The sequence below is a fragment of the Dendrobates tinctorius genome, unplaced genomic scaffold (genome assembly GCF_039654945.1).
Source record: "Dendrobates tinctorius isolate UK_male_01 unplaced genomic scaffold, ASM3965494v1 ptg000394l, whole genome shotgun sequence".
NCBI classification, from domain to species: domain Eukaryota; kingdom Metazoa; phylum Chordata; class Amphibia; order Anura; family Dendrobatidae; genus Dendrobates; species Dendrobates tinctorius.
Window position 1 is genome coordinate 231,370 of NW_027362060.1, and position 17,655 is coordinate 249,024.

The following is a 17,655-nucleotide window of genomic DNA, read 5'->3' on the forward strand; positions in this document are numbered from 1 at the left end:
GCTAAAATGTTGGCGATAAGAATGTCTGGGGTTGTTCAAAAATTGATGCATCCAGACCAATCGGGTTTTTTACAAAATAGATCTGCCGCCATTAACCTACGTAGACAACTCCCGGCAGATAATGTAGGGGAAAGGGTGGTGGCCTCGCTGGATGCACGAAAGGCATTTGATAGGGTAGAGTGGAATTATCTATGGGCAGTATTGAAGTTAATGGGATTCGGACATAGATTTATTTCCTGGATTAAATTATTATACGCGGATCCAAAGGGGTACATTAGGATTAACGGGGAGACCTCGGAGTCGTTTGGGTTGTTCAGAGGAACTCGTCAGGGATGCCCCTTATCGCCGTTGCTATTTGCGGTGGCGATGGAGCCATTAGCGATTAAAATTCGTAACTCCACAGAAATACAGGGCTTCAGATATGGGAATCTGGAGGAAAAGATTGCCCTATATGCAGATGACATACTCCTTTTTCTGCAAGATGGGGGAGATTCGTTGACTAAGGTTATGGCCCTTATAGAAAGATTTGGATCCTTTTCCCGATTGAGAATTAATTGGGACAAATCATGTATCATGGGGATTGACCGGGAATTGGGATGTCCACATATAGGTGGGGTGGATGGACAGCTGAAAGTAGTTAATGAATTTAAATACCTCAGAATATGGGTATCAATGCCTATATCTAGATTTCTCGAATTAAACCTGGATCCTTTATTAGTTAAACTTAAAGCCAAGATGACAGCATGGTGTAAACTAGTATTGTCAATAGTAGGGAGGACGAACCTACTTAAAATGATAATGATGCCTCAGTTGGTGTATATTCTCCATAATACCCCGGTGTGGATCCCAAAGAGAAGATTTTATAAAATTAATACTATTTTTAGGGAACTAATTTGGGGGGAAAAAACAAGCAAAACTTAAACTGGAAGTGCTCCAAAGGAGGAAGGAGGGCTGGCGGCACCAAACCCATGGATATACTTTATAGCAACGCAAGGGCAGCACTTCAGAGGTTGGCAAGAGGAGGGAAATTTAAATGTTATGGGAAAAATTTTGGCCCAACTGACCAACAAAAAAATATTAATACAGAGTCTGGAGGCGGGATGCTTTGTGAGTCATGGAAAAGGACTACCTACTTTTAGGTTAATGCATAAAATATGGCAAAATATTAAGAGTCTCAGAGGAATTGGGGAATTGACGACATACACGCCTATTTGGGATAATGCAAGCCTATCAGAACTGTGTAAATTGAAGGATTTTGGTGATTGGGAGAGGAAAGGATTGCAATATATGTGGCAGTTACTGGAGGGGACGGAAATCAAGCCATTTTCTGTATTAAAAGAGGAGTTTGGGCTCTCGAGCAGCGGGGAGTTTCGATACCTCGGTCTCAGGCATGCATTCCAGGCACAGAAACATATGACACATATGACGGTACAAAAAGACGTTGTGTTGGATTATGTGTGCGCGTCTGGGGGTACGAGGGGAGTTATTTCCACCATTTACCGGGACCTATTGTACTCCCACATGATTAGGTTTCCCCTAAAGGCAAAAGCTAAATGGGAGAGGGAAGTGGGACAGATAGAAGATGAAATATGGGACACTATATTAGAATATATACCCAAACTTTCATTGAGTGAATCGGGTAGGATGTCGCAGCTGTACATCATGCATAGAACGTATAAAACCCCGGAACTTATGGAAAAAATGGGCCTGAGGGACAATGCGGAATGTCCAAGATGTAGAGTTGAGCCCGCGGGAATGTTACACATGCTCTGGTCCTGCCCAAGACTCTCCTCATATTGGGGGGAGGTTATTGAACAAATTGAGAAGATATACCAATGTGGAGTGGGAAGGGACCCCATAACGTGTGTGTTGGGGTATGTGGAGGAAGTGTCTGTGGGAAATGCATATAAGCCAATTATAGCAAAACTTTTATATGTTGCCCGTAAACTGATCGCACAAAAATGGATCGATGCCGAGCCCCCGACGGTTGGGGAATTTATTGTACGAGTGAACAATGTAGTTCGGTTAGAAGAAAGAGTTTATAGACGACGACACAAAGAGGTGCATTTTGAAAAACTTTGGTCTAAGTGGTTGCAGTAGAGTCAACCTTATTGAGAATGTCTTATGGCAATTAGGCTGGGGGGGCGAGGGAGGAGGGGGGGCTTTCTTATGAGGGGGGTAACTCGAATGTTGTATATTTTTTTTTTTTTTTTTTTTTTTGTATATGTTCTGGATTTTGCATAGGCTTTTGCCTGCATGTAATGTAAACGGCATTTGAATATAATAAAAAATCTTTGGTTCAAGATATGTGAGTTGCGATAAAATCGCACCAAAAGCCAGCATTTTTTTTTTTCCAAAATACAGTAACATTAGTGTCCGGATAAATAAAGAAACGAATTAATAGATCTTGACACAATAAATATAGATAGATAGATCTCTCTCTAATTCATACAGTTCTTAATTGCAGAATAGCCGCTGAAACATTAGCTGGCTTTTGTATAACATTCTCCTGCCTGACATGAAATGACACCATGGTTTACATATAGTTGTTGTTGTTGTTGTTGTTGCCGTTGTTGTTGTTGTTGCCGTTGTTGTTGTTGTTGTTGTCGCCGTTGTTGTTGTTGTTGTTGTTGATGTTGTCGCCGTTGTTGATGTTGTCGCCGTTGTTGTTGTCGCCGTTGTTGTTGTGTCACTGAGGCTGCAGGGAGTCCCTGTAATTTAATACAACAAATTAACCCCTGATATGAACCCCTACAACTCAAAAATTTTACCCTCAAGCCCACATATAATTAATAGTGATAGACCTAAAAAAATATGACAAGAAATGGGCAACTATATGTAAACCATGTGTCATTTCATGTCGGGCAGGAGAATGTTATACAAAAGCCGGCTAATGTTACAGCGGCTATTCTGCAATTAAGAACTCTATGAATTAGAGATAGAGAGAGATATATATATATATATATATGTGTGTCTAGATCTATTAATTCGTTTGTGTGCGGAAACCTGTGCTCCATTATATGTCCATTTAGCCATCCTGCGAGAAAATCTCACCAGACGGATGTCAAACGGATCCTTACATGCGATTAAAATTGCATCAATGAAGAAGAATCGCATCAAAAACGGATCACTGGTTAAGATACTTTTGTGCGATTTCGGATCGTTAAATTGGGACTGGTTTGTTTCTTTTCTTTTTATCTTTTCCCCGTTGTGTGACTCCAGCCTCATGCTGTTTTCGGCACCTCGTGCTCTGCAAATGCAACATGGCATTTACAATCTATTCCAGACAAATTTGTTCTCCAAAAATCAAATGGTGTGCTTCCCTTGCCAAGCCCTGCCATATGTGCTCACAAAGGAGTTTTCTCTATCGCTTCATTGGGGGACACAGGAAACCATGGGTGTATGCTGCTGCCACTAGGAGGCTGACACTATGCACATAAGAAAACTAGCTCCTCTGCAGTGTACACCCCACCAACAGGAACTAGAATGTTCAGTTTAGCTTAGTGTCAGTAGGAGGTTGACTTGGGGGCCCCCCGTCCCTCACCCACTCGCCCACCAGAGCCTGTCGGTGTTTAGAGACGCAGACGTCCAACAATGCAGTCTTCGGATGTCCGACATCCCTGGATGGAGAGGTACCTCTGTTTTCCCACCCCCCCCCCCAGATTCCCAGGGGAGAAAGACTTAGGAGGAGGAAAGAACATTTTTCTTTAATCTCAGGGGTTGGAGTGTGGGGAACCCCTTTGGATCATATCCCCTAGTTCGCAGACAGATTAGGGCACCAGGCTACCTTTCTGACGGGCTTCTAAAGCCTCCGCTGCTCCGGCGGACACTGGTTGTAGCTCATGTCTGCGTGGCTGGTAGTTATAGATGCTAACTTCGGGGCGCATGATTACCCGGTGTGTAAATTTTCGGGGCCTCCGCGCTACCATCCCCTGCTCAGCGGCTTCTAAATTTAGTCCCCGGCTTCAGCATGGCCTAGTTGCGGCACTTTAGCCCCGCCCCCTTCCCTTCATATCGGCGGGCTTTTCTCCTGCCGGTCACAGGCACGCCCTCTCCTGCTGCCGTCTGGGGACTCTGCCTCCCTCACCTCGGGACCTGTCTTTTCCTCTTTCCCCGGTGGTTAACTCAATCTCCTCCTGGCCGACCGTCACTCCGGCGGTTAGACACGCCCCCAGTAGCCTCCTTCAGTCGGCCTTTTTGGGTAGCGCCCTCTTCTCTCCCCCTTCAGTGGTGCGTATTCCGCACGCACCTTGCTGAGGTCACCATTTTCTGGTCTTTGTTCCCGGAAGATGGCGCTTTTCTGAAGGAAACTGAACATCTCCTGCTGTCACTGTTGGTTCTGTTCAGGGGGGAAACTGGATTAAGAGGTAGGCTTCAGAACATGCATCTTCATGCCTGTATTTCTGCTCTGCAGTCAGCATATATCCTTCCGTCTCCTAAAATTCTAACTTTGTGGGGTACAGGAGCCCTGCTGTCAGTCAGTGGTACAATAGTTCTCTGGAGCCGCGCTGTCAGTGGTACAATAGTTCCCTGCAGCAGTGCAGTCAGTGGTGCAAGAGCTCCCTGGAGCTGTGCAGTCAGTGGTACAATAGTACCCTGGAGCCCTGCAGTCAGTTGTACAATAGTTCTTTGGAGCTGTGCACCTACTGGTGCAATAGTATTCTAGAGCCGTGAAGTCAGTGGTGCAATAGTTCTCTGCAGCCGTGTAGTCACTGGTACAATAGTATTCTTGAGCCGTGCAGTCACGGGTGCAATAGTTTTCTGGAGATGTGTAATAGTAATCTAGAGTCATGCAGTCACTAGCGTAATAGTACTCTACAGCCATGCACTCACCGGTGTAATAGTACTCTAAAGCCGTGCAGTCACCAGGTTAGTGATCTAGTGCTGTGCAGTCACTAGTGTAATAGTACTGTAGAGCCATACAGTCACTGGTGTTATAAATGCTCTAGAACCATGCACCCATTGTTGTAGTAATCTAGAGCTGTGCAGTTATTGGCGTAATGGACGCCCCACGCTGCTGTTATCTGTGCCACTGCCCGCTCTATGCCCTCCAGGGATATGGGCCATTATTAAACCTCCATACGGCGTTTCCCTGGTGGAAGGTCTCACTTGGATATTTCTCCTCTGTGATTTTTACTTCAGTCACACCGGACGTTGTGATTTCTGCTATTGCAGATCTGTGCTTTGGCTTTCAGCACAGCAAGTCTCGGCCATTGCTCTACACATAGAGATGCTAGAGACCTGGCATATCAAATGCTTCCATACCTTCGGCTCACAGGCATCTCCCTGCTGTCCCCCCTCCGGATGCTGGCATTACACTGCTCTAAACAGAGAGGGGAGCTGCTCCTAGCCCTTCACGGCTGCAGTGTATGGGCCTGACTTCCAGCTGGATAAAAGTCCATGTTTCCCAGCAATGTCTGCTGTGGCTCAGTGAATAAAGAAGCTGACCACAGGTCGCAGGTCCAAGGGTTTGAACCCAGGCGCATAACAGAGTAGAATTTAGTCTCCCTCTGATTCCAAGCCAACTGTTGTACTGTCAGGAGAAATGATGGGTCAGAACATACTTCAGGACAGAGTTCGTGGTGCGCCCTACTACACGTGAAGCTGTTCTGCCTAATGCCGTCAGGTATCCAGGCCTGGTCCGCAACACACATTTGGCTCTCTCCTATACCATCCTCCGAGGTTCTTCCCATGCTAATTTGGTCACAGGACACTGAGTTGATTGCAGCTGTGCTCCATCCGCCATCCAGGCTTCAGACACACCACCGACTAGGTACAGTAGGGTAGTTTGAAAAAGTTGTATTTCGGCGGACCAGACGTGTTTCCAGCTGACTGCTGCAGTGGTACTGATGTTCTGTACCGTATTCAGGCGAGTCAGACGCTCGCCTTAATTTTCCTCGTGTCCTATTGTAGCAGTACTCTATCCGTTATACAGGACTTAGATGGTCTTCTACCAGTCACGTAAGTCAATACAGGCTGTTCTTCCGGTGGCTCAAACCTACCCGAGGTCGATTGGCTGCCTCGGCTCGACTCTTCTGTCCCATTGTCAGGTGAGTCAGAAGCGCCCTCTATCACGCTCCTCAGTCTTTTGCAACATATGCCTAAGCCTCCCGTCTATTCACCACTTGTGAGAGGTCTTCGGCATTCATCACTCCCGGTGAGCTGCAGCAGCGGTTGCAGGCCGTTTTCAGGTGAGTCAGAGGCACCTTCGGCAGCAGATTTCATGTTCAATTACGTCTGTGGTCTGTTAACAGTTAAGCAAGAAATCTCCCCCGTGCCACAGTGTGGATTTCAGTACCACAATGCAGATCTCGACTGCAGCGCAAGTGGATACTCCACTTTCTGGTAGGTCAGACACACTTGTGTCAGGTATCGCATGATCGCAGTTTTTCCTTCAGCCACGACCTGCGCCCTAAGTGTGAGTGCTGCACAGGGGCTTTTTTACACCTTCTGACTATTCATGCTTAACTCTAACAACCCGGTTGGCCAGCTTACAGTACTGCCCTCTGGCTAATTTTTACTGCCCACGGTATCACGCCTATCATTAATGATTAGCCAATAGTAGTTTATAAGTTCTAGTCTACCCTAAGGGCCCTTTTAAGTTCCACAAGATCGAAGTCTCTGTCTCTTTGCTAGTACTTACCTAGTCTTTCTTGCAGACACTGGATAGAGCCTCCAGCAGCTCTGGGATGTGACTTCCGAGCATGACGGGAACAAGTCTCCCACCTCGGACAGGAATGGGTTCTTACTCGCCGCAAGCATTGACCATGGTAGAAGGCTGCTCCAGTCCTGGATCCAATGAGAAGTTTGGTGATAACACGTTTTCTTTCAGCTAGATTCGTATATTCACTGTTATCCTTGGGCGTGTGGTGTCTTATACTTGGGTAAGTGGGTCTACACATTACAACCCCCTCCCTGGTCCGGACGGATCAGGATGGATATGGTCTCTCAGATCGTCATAGGAAGTGATCTTCCTTTAATCAGCCTAGTTGTCTTCTGGAGTCGATGTGTGGCTCCTAGACCCAAATTTCCATGCAGCTGACATACTCCATGTTCTTTTTTTTTTTTTCATGGTCCTTCCTTGACCAACAGCTTAGGCAGTCTGATCTTATATCGCGGCGATGAAATCCTGGGTATCCCTAGGTTCACAGTGGCCCACTCTTAGGTCAGAAGATCTTCGTTCAGCCGCTTCCAAGGAGGGGAGCGCCTCAGGATATCTCTTCTCCCCTGAGCGCATCGCAAATTAGACGGTCCTTCCTCTCAGACGGGCATCCCTTAGGGATACCAACGGCGGTCTCATAGGGCCCTTAGCAGGATCGACCTTGGATGCATCCGCTGCTACACTGTATCCTGCACTTCCTCCACCTGGATTGCAAGGTTTATAGACGCGTGGGTTAGGTTGCTCATCAGAGCATTCTTTTGGAGACTGATCGGACGAATCAGCTGTCCTCGCTGACCAAAATTTCTTCTGCAGGAAAGTACATGGTTTTCCTCCTTCCCGATGCCAGCAAACTGTGTCCAGCCGAAGGACCTTTTGGCCTACAGCTTGACGAACGAACTTATACCCAAACAGATCCCTCACCAACTTGCCTTCCGGGTTCCGTGGGTTTGGCTCCAATAGGACCAAATTTCTAACAAGATCACCGGAGGGACGAACTCTCTTCTTCCTCAGGCTACACCTTGTCGTTCTCCAGTGGTTTTTCCTCTGCAGAACTTGTGTGGGATCAAAGATTAAGTCTTTTCTTGTCTTTTCAGGAGAAAATCCCTTAGTTCAATATTGGCTTTCTGAGAACCGCATGATTCTTCTTTGTTCCATGAAGCCTTTATCCAGGTCCTGACTCTTCAGATCTTTGGAGATTCCTGTCTTTTTTTTTTTTTTTTTTTTTTTTTTTTTTTTATAGCTTTACCTTTCAGGCTCTCATCCACTCCTGGAGTCTCACGGAGTCGGTGGCAGTGGGGGGTGCATTTTCTGCAACTACTTTAGAAAGGAAAAAAAAAAAAACCCCGCAGTCTTCGGGATTAAGACGCACTCTGCCCGGGCTGGGTGCTCCTCCTGGCGGCACTCTTAGAGCCTCCGCCCGGCATCTTTCCAAGGCTATGTTCTGCCCTTCACTCGTCAAGGTTTTTCAGAGCTCAGGCCTAGCTTTGCCGCAGGCCGGCTTGGGTAGAAAGACCTTGCAGGGCACCTTGCAGGTAACGAAGGCGAGTGCTTCGTCCTGATTGGAGTTTTCTGCTGTTTCCCGCCCCAGGGACTGCTTTGGGACTTCCCATGGTTTCCTGTGTCCCCCAATGAAGCAATAGAAAAAACAGGATTTTTTGTTGCTTACCGTAAAATCTGTTTCTCGGAGCCTTCATTGGGGGCACAGCACTCTCCCTAGTTGATCAGCTCTGTATTATATTGTTACAGTTTGAGATTGTGTGTTTTTTTTTTTTTGTTTTTTTTTTTTTTCCCTGTGGTTTTTACCTTTTACAGATTGCTTCTCCTACTGCTTTCTCACTAACTGTGAGATAAAAGGAGAGATACAGGGCGCATCCACTGTGTGAAATCCGTATTAGGCCTGTTTCACACTTCCGTTTTTTCAAATCCGTCAAAATCCGTTGTTTTCCGTAAAAAAAACGGATCCGCCATTTTTTGCAGGATCCGTTTTTTTGTCCCATAGACTTCCATTACGGTTACCGCGGATCCGTCAAAAAAACGGATCCGTTTTTAAAAAACGGATCCGTTTGCATCAGTTTCCGTCAAAAAAACGGAAACTGATCCGTTTGGCGGACACAAAAACGGAAGTGTGAAACAGGCCTAAAACAATTAAAATGGTGGAACAGTAAGGAAGGTGCTCACCTATTGGGGTTGTGAGGAAGTCACAACACCCATGAACGCTTAAGAAGCAGCAGCAAGTCTGCACAGGGTCCTAGGACAGAATTGCAGAAATGACGTGGAAGTGCAATAAGGACTGCGCTTGCTTCTGGTAGAGTAAAGGGTTCTTTATTCAGCCAACGCGTTTCCTGAGCCTGCTGGCTCACTTCATCAGGGCAGATGAAGTGAGCCAGCAGGCTCAGGAAACGCGTTGGCTGAATAAAGAACCCTTTACTCTACCAGAAGCAAGCGCAGTCCTTATTGCACTTCCACGTCATTTCTGCAATTCTCACTAACTGAACATTCTAGTTCCTGTCGGTGGGGTGTACACTGCAGAGGAGGAGCTAACTTTTTTTATGTGCATAGTGTCAGCCTCCTAGTGGCAGCAGCATACACCCATGGTTTCCTGTGTCCCCTAATGAAGGCTCTGAGAAACAGATTTTACGGTAAGCAACAAAAAATCCTGTTTTTCACCACATATGGGGTATCGTTGCTTTTCAGGAGAAATTGCGTAACAAATTATGGTGTCTGTTATCTCCTGTTCATCCATTGTGACAATTACAGCTTTGGGGCTGAAACCAACATTTTAGTGGGGAAAAATTAAAATTTTCACATCCACGTTTTAAAATTCTGTAAAACTTAACGTTCCACACAGCCCCAGATTAATTCATTGATGGTTCTAGTTTTGGAACTGTAAGATGCTGTATTTGTGACACAGCAAAAATATGCAGGGTCAAAAACTCATCATTGGAAAACAGGCTTATAATTGGCTTTGATTAGTAAAATACCTGTCCATCACTTCCTTTCAGTACAGAAGTCCGTTCTTCAGTCACAAAGTGAGTACTAACATTGCCACATAATAATGGAAGCTGTTTTGTACTCCGCTTGTGATCCAGAATCATGAAGCGTGGATCGCCCAGGCTTCCTGGATGTATCTTTTTTACTTTTGACAATTGCTTCTAGAACTTTGACTTGTAGTAATTGAGTCTTGTCACTTAAACTTTATTGGCCTCATGTATTATATTTTTTTTTTTTTTTTTTTTTTTCCTCCTCAAGCTACTATTTGCAAAGAAGATGTTACTCCTACTACTACTGCACCCACTACTGCACCCACTAGTGCACCGCCGAACAACACAAAACCAGAGGTTGGGACTTATAATATTACTGGAACGGGAAAGACTGGGTTTTGTCTGATGTCTAAGATGGGGTTGCGCCTAAATATCACCTACATGAGAAAAGATAACAAGGTTTGTGCTTTTGGCTTTTTTTTTTTTTTTTTTTGACCACAGCATTTCTGCATATAGGAAAAATCAGTTTCTTGAAGCCCAGCTATAAGGGCGTACATTTGTTTGTGCCCCCCTTCTATAAAGTACTTTACATTTAAGAATTTGACTCTTCATCATTTAAAGCTTTGCTTAAGCATATAAGGCCAACTCCTCTACTGAATACACCCTTACCATGGAGGTCTGTGGAGTCCAGATGAGGAACCTCTGCTAATTAATGGGATAACTCTCAGAACTGTTCATATCAGCCACCCTGACACGGGTTACCATAAAACACTGTTAAGGCTAATGTTTCCAGTTTTCCACCTTGCTGAGCTTACATGGTTATGACCAGGCCTGTGGAGTCAGTAAGCCAACCCACCGAGCCCTGTTTATAACTCGCATTAATTTCTGTGGGAGTTATGAAACCAATATCACGTAAACGCTCTTGATTGTTTCTCTAGACACAAATCATTTAAATGGATTGTCTTATAAAAACAAGCCTTGTCCATATGACTGTTAAAGCATGTAGACATCATAGAGTGGGGTCCAGCTCCAGAATAGATAGCCACTGGAGTTTATTCTTAGAGGCATTCACCAAGACACTGATCACGTAATTCAAATGGCAGCCCTTCCTAGTCGTGTCAGGGTGTGTTGCGATCTGAAGAAACGCTCCGAGGATCTGTTTATACCAAGGAATATGGCAGTCACAAGGGGACATTCTCTGCATCTGGAGGAGGGAAGGTTTGTTTGTTTTTTTTCACCAACATAGAGGATTCTTTACAGTTAGGGCAGTGAGAATCTGGAATTCCTTGCTTGAGGAGGTGGTGATGGTGAACTCAGTCGAGGGTTCAAGAGAGGCCTGGATGTCTTCCTGGAGCTGACAGAAGCCCAGCTGTATGATGAGCATGAATACCTTGTGAGAAGGACTGATTTCTTCTCATGTCAATCTTTATATTGGCTCACTGAGCGCACAGAATTTTCTCCACCCTCATTCTGCCGGGCATGTGTCGTTAATAGAGGATTGATTCTTCGTATCACAGCCCTTCTCCTAGGCTCATAAGTGTGTTTATAATATAGCTCTTCTGCCTATTGAAACATAGATGTCAGGAGCCGTGTTCAGACTGCAGCTAGTCCTGACGTGTGGCTAGGATGGGCTGGTGTCTATGAATTTTTATTTTTGGAGAAGACCTTTTAAGATGAATTCATGCATTTACCCACACAGTTACTTCACCATGTTTTTCCCCCACTCATCCCATGTATTCTTTCATCTCCAAAGAGAACTTCCTTGGCTGCTGACAATGGATTCTTTTCTACACAGCGGCTCATTACTTGTCTATCTGTAATTAACTCACCTTCACCATTTACTTTTTTCCCCCTTCTTCCAGACTACTTTTTATGAGTTCAATATTGATCCAAAGAAAGTCACTCCTAGTGGAAGCTGCTCTAAAGATCTTGCAACCCTGTTACTTTCCTCTGATCAAGCCAACATCTTGTTCGACTTTGTATTGGTAAGTATAAGGCCGTGTTCATACTTTGTGCACAATCTGGTAAACCCCATGCAGCAAAAGTCGTACGAAGCCCCACTCACATGCAGCTAGGAATGTCTGTATAGATTTGAAGGCTCTGACAGGTTGCTGTAGATTTTCTGCAGAGGTCACTATGCTGAGGGCACATATGCAACAGGGCAAATTTGCTGCTCTTGGTTGTAGATGGGCATCTTAATAAAGGAGCTTGTCTGGAATAAACTTCTAGTTACCCAAACACTTATAGATGTACATAAATGGAGCTGCCAATCACCCTCCCCTGTTCCAGCATGGTCTCGTTAACATTTTTCCAGTCTTTGGCTACAGTTGTCATGTGCATTATTAACATGACACCAGACCTGCAGCCGATCAATGGTTTGACCTTCATATAGAATGCATGAGGTACGGAGTCACGTGATTGACTGCAGCAGTGATGTCATAACACATATCATAGCAGCGGGGAGAGGTTGTGGTGGAGCCTGGCAGGGTGATAACTGCTCCCACTCTGTTTTTATTATGTATAAGCCTTTTGCTAACTAAAATGTTATCTTATACTGGACAGCACATTTAACCCCTCTCCCAAAATCCTCTAATATATATACGGTGCAGCAGGAGCTGCGTTCCCGCAAACTGCTGTGGATACATACAAGAATAGAGTACACGTCACTCCGTCTTCGAGGTGCACGGAAAAGGATACCACTCCTCAAAATGTATAGTATAAGAAATTCAGGCACTCAAAAGAAATATATGCAGAAGAAATTTATTTGTACAACAGATTCTCCCAAAATTATATGACGTTTCGGTCTACAACTCAGACCTTCACGCTGAGCACTCTGCGATCAGGTGTGGTTGTTAGCTCTGTGAGAGCTGACACCCTGCAGCACCGATTGTGGGCATTTAACCCCTGTGATGCCGCTGTCAATAGTGACAAGGGCATCGCAGATGGCGCTTCCTCTATGCTCCCACTGGCTCAACGCGATCCGATCACGTTATGCCGATCGTGACCCAACCCCCACACCCCCCAGGCAGCGATCTCAGCTTGAAGTTGATGTTCCATCCTGGGACCGTGTGTGTGCGCCGAACGCAGCATGTTGCATTTCGGTGCGCTCGGCGCACCTTCAAAAGTGCGCAGTGCACGACAAAATCCTACTAGCGCACGATCTGCGCACCCTATGCTAAAGATAGGGTACGCAGATTGCAAGCGGCGATGACCGGATGGGGTGGGCAGGGAGCCGGCAGGGGGTGGGGCTTAGCGGCGCCGTGCGCTGCGTCGAATAAATGCTAGTGTGAAACTAGCCTAAGAGTAGCAGCAACCAAAGATTTAAAAATAAATAAATAAATAAAAATGCTATACATCTCGTATCTCTGTAATCGCACCAACCCAAAGAATAAAGTCGTCAAACGCTTATACCACACGAGGAATGGCGTAAAAAATAAATCCAGTTCTCTTCCCTGCCCCCCCTTCTGCCTCCCAAAGATCGCAGTAAGGCTCTGCTCACATTTATCCTGCGCTCTACACTTGAGCATTTCCATCCAGGTTTCCATGTAAATCTCTGAAATACATGATTCAGCGGAATCCCGGCAGAAGATTCCCAATACTGAGGCAGATTGAGGCACTGTGGTTGCCTATGATCCGGTGGCGAGCATAAAAGCGTAGTCCACTAGTTTGTTAACCTCTAAAAAGGACTTTGCTGAACCGAGGCCATACGGAGTTCAGAGTCACTCTGCTGCCCCATTATAGTGAGTGTATTCTTTGGGGGGTTTCATCTGAATTGCATCACTTGGAGATTTAGGGCGGCACGGTGGCTCAGTGGTTGGCACTGCAGCCTTGCAGCGCTTGAGTTTTGAGTTCAAATCCCACCAAGGATAACGTCTGCAAGGAGTTTGTATGTTCTTCCTGTATTTGTGTGGGTTTACTCCGGGTACTGTTTCCTCCCACACTCCAAAGGCATACTGATTGAGCCCCATCCGGGACAGCGATGATGATGTGTATAAACTGTAAAGCGCTGCAGAATATGTTAGCGCTATATAAAAAAAAAAAAAAAAAAATAAAGATGTATATGTAAACTCCAAAGTAAGTTCTCAGCATAGAGCGCAGGATATATGTGAGCCCAGATGTTATCGAAAATGTTTCCTACAAAAGCTTCAAATCAATCCATAAAAAAAGTCCCCACTCAAATCCATCTATCAGTGGAAATATACGGGGCTTCCACATTACTGGTAGCACACAGGTTCTGGAAAAGCGTTATGGCTCCTCAACCCCAAAAGGAATTCTGCACTTCCAAATGCCCCCTACACCTGTAGATAAATTCCCAAAGGAGTATAACTTTCAAAATGGGGTCACTTGAGGGGGGGTATACTGCTCTTCTACCCTTAGGGGCTCTGTATATGGAGTCCTCAAATTCTAGCAAAATCTGCACTCCAGGAGGCAGGAGCTATCTTCTTTCCTCTCGAGTCTCGCCGTATGGCTAAGCAATACACTTTTACCCATTTTCCTGTATGAAAATGTAAAATCTGGGACTGAAATCAAATTTTAATGTTTAAAAGGTTCAAGGTGCTCCCCATACATCTAAAGTTCCCTGAGAGGGAGTGGGCGGGTCTAGTTCCCAAAATGGGGTCACTTGTGGGGGGGGTTTCCAATGTGTAGGTACATCAGGGGCTCTCCAAACCCGACATGACACCTAAACATTCCATCAAAATCTGTGTTCCAAAAAAGTCACTCCTTTTCTGAGCCCTGACGTTTGCCCAAACAGAAGTTTCCCCCTCACGTATGGTGTATCTGTTTATTGAAAAGAAATTGCACAACAAATTGAGTCCTGTCCCCCCAGTTTTTATAATGGTCATATAGGCCCCTCAAAGATTTTAACTATTTTATGACAACTCTGATTTAAGGGCATAAAATTAATAGTTTAAAAATTGCAATATTTTCACAAATGTATGCAAGTCACATTGAACAAATATAATAGTGTCACAAGGTTAGTCTCCTAATCGGTGGGATTCGTTGAAATGTTCGAGTTATTCCCGCATAAAGTGACACCGTTCATAATTATAAAATTTGGCCTGTTTATTGAGGTGAAAATAGGCATTGAGGTTAATGTCTGTTCACAAATAACATGTAATTTTTTTTGTTTCAGAATGCCACAGAAGGCAAATTTTACCTTGGTCATGTCCATGTGAACACAACAGTTGCGGAAGCGAAAGGTGATTTTTTTTTTTTTTTTTTTTTTTTTTTTTTTTTTCCCCCTTCCAGGCAATAGTTGGTCTGTTTTAGGAAAGTGTCTGGGCTCTTGGTGTCTGTATAATGTGTATCTGTTTCTGTAGAGTCCACCTTCAGTATAGATAGCGGCAACGTCACCTTCCTGAAGACTACAACTCACAAATCCTACAAATGTAATGAGAAACAGACTCTTCAGATTACAGCCAATTTGTCCATTTACACCTACGACCTTCAAGTTCAGCCATTTGACGTAGATGGGGACAAATTTGGACCTGGTAAGAAACCATTATGTAATATATATCCCTTCTTATTTTTCAAAGTTCTCCAAAGGATGTGTATGTAATGGTAACAATCAGTATGAAGCTGTTTTTCTTCTAGGTTATGTTGAGTGGGAAATTGTCCCTATGTTCAAGCGCTCCCCTTGTGACCTCTGTGCACACAAACATATTTTGTCATGCTTAAAAAATTACTCAGTCGTCTGAGTAATAGGAGGGAGGTTTGGGAGCTCACCACGTTGACTATGGAAAATCCACAGTTCTGGCTGGAGTCCATCCGGTGGGTGCCGCATTACAGCCATGTAGTGAGAGAAGATTGGGAACGGCATCAGCACATCCAACCCAGAGATAAAACCAATTGTTTTATTCGTTAAACTTACAAGAACACAAAATTGAAACCTCAGAATCAGACGCGTTTCACGTGTATAACACTTATTTGTGGGATGCATTGATCCTATCTCCACATCTTCTTACATTGAGCATGGTTCACTCTGGGCAGCAGCTTGCACTGCTAGTAGGCAACAATTTTTGCAGAAGACGTTTTTTCATTATAGTGTGTGTCTCAAAGTACCTCGGGTGGCGCATAGGTGTGCTAGAAGCTGTGACCCACAGTGAACCAGTCTGAAGCAGATATTTGATGTGCTGGCAATGGAACAGATGAGGCCACCTTCTGTACTCTAATTCCTAAATTATGCTCCAAATATAGCCTTACTCTGTCCTGAATTGGCTCAGTGTTGCCATTTTAATGACCCAACCAGCTTTCCTCCTAAGATGTGGTTAAACAGTTGCAGATAACTAGCTAGTAGACCAACTTGTCATGGCCTGCTGTGGTATACACGTCCTCAGTAACTACTATGGACGATTACTTGCCATTACTAATTGCAGCGGTACTTGACTAATGACCTTTGTGTTTGGTATTGCAGCGGTGGAGTGTGCAGCGGATCAGAATGGCATGTTGGTGCCCATTATCGTTGGTGCCGCACTGGCTGGACTTGTTCTAATTGTGCTGATTGCCTATCTCATCGGCAGAAAGAGAAGTCACGCTGGATATCAAACAATATAATTGAAGTGTCTTCTGTAAATTTACCACTAGCTCAGTACAGAATTGCAGTGAGCCAACTGTTCTGATTGGGGAGATTCCATTGTATGGGATAAATTTCATGCAAATTGCTTCATAAGATATTTTGCTGTTTTAATGTGAACTACCATTTAAAAAAGCATATACTGATTATGCACTGAGTATCATTTCCAGAAATTGAGTCTCAATTTTGTTTTTCCATGGGGAATTATTCATTATCAGAATAGGAAAAGCAAAGTTTTTTTTTTGTTTTTTTTTTTGTTTTTTTTTTAAACGGCGCAAACATGTAAGTGACTGCACTACTTCTGCAACTAGTACTTTTTACTTTATACACAAAGGGAAACTTCATTACTACTTTTACTAAGTATTGCAGATCATCCTGCAGTTGTGATTTAAAGCTGAATGACTTACATCTATCTAAAGGTAACATTTGTTGTGTGTGGGTTTTTTTTTTTTTTTCAGTAATCATTATTTTCTCTGCCTGCTAGAGACCACAGTAAGGGCCATGCAAGGCATTAACAATGCACTATTTCAATTCTTTTAAATCTGGTTTGCTGTTCAGGAGGCTCTGCTTTTTCAGAGCAATTTGATTTTTTTTTTTTTTTTTTTTTTTTTTTTTTTTTTTTTATAGAAAATTAAAAAATGGAAAATGGATGTGATGTTTTGCCTTTAGTTTGAAATGAGATTGGATGATATTTTTCTGCACATGTGTACAGTATAGATATGTAAATGCGGAACGTCTTGCTTAATGCCTGGTTGGGGTTGTACACTTAAGAAATGTTTGCATTGCCTTAACAATGCTAATAAAGGTTTCTTTTTTTCTTTACGTGTCCTTTATTTCTTTTATGGGAATTATTGCTGCACTTCCAAATATGTGTAGCAAAGCAACTACTTGACAAGGTTGTACTACACTTTTTAAGGTGGCTTGATGGTGGTGATGCCTTAACTTGCAATGACATGGCTGCTTTTCCCTTCACCCATGACAGCACACCTGAGAGAGGGATCCGCCCCCACCAGGACAGGAACCTACTGAAATATAAGGGGTGGCACCTCTCCCCAGCTTCAGTTGGGTTCCTGTCCTGGAAGGGAATCCCAGACTGACAGCGGTGGTGCCTGTCATGGATGCAGGATAGAGTGGTGTTAAAAACAGACCCCGTGTATCTACCGAAGGTAGTATCAGATTTCCATGGGGGTCAGGAGATTGTCCTTCCCTCCTGCTAAAATCCGAAAAACCCAAGGGAGGAAAAATTCCACAACTTAGATGTTAGAAGGGCCCTGCTAGAATATATATCAGTGACGAGCCAGTGGAGGAGGTCCCAGTCCCTATTCGTAGCCTTTCAGGGTGCCAGGAAGGGTTGCGGAGTATCAAAGGGGACCATTGCCAGATGGTTTAGGGAGGCCATTAGTATAGCCTACTCAGCTAGTGGTGCTTAGCCTTATCAA

At 44.4% G+C, this 17,655-nt stretch overlaps 1 protein-coding gene across 1 annotated transcript in view; it reads left to right on the top strand.

Annotated features, from left to right (window-relative positions):
• Nucleotides 1-17,038, top strand: part of LAMP1 (lysosomal associated membrane protein 1) — a 34,157-nt gene extending 17,119 nt beyond the window's left edge. Inside the window, exons 5-9 of the mRNA XM_073563532.1 lie at nucleotides 9,911-10,101; nucleotides 11,505-11,627; nucleotides 14,777-14,843; nucleotides 14,964-15,134; nucleotides 16,058-17,038. Coding sequence (XP_073419633.1) covers nucleotides 9,911-10,101; nucleotides 11,505-11,627; nucleotides 14,777-14,843; nucleotides 14,964-15,134; nucleotides 16,058-16,197 — 692 coding nt within the window. The 3' untranslated portion in view covers nucleotides 16,198-17,038. The remainder of the gene's footprint in view (nucleotides 1-9,910; nucleotides 10,102-11,504; nucleotides 11,628-14,776; nucleotides 14,844-14,963; nucleotides 15,135-16,057) is intronic.
• The last annotated feature ends 617 nt before the right edge of the window (nucleotides 17,039-17,655 follow it).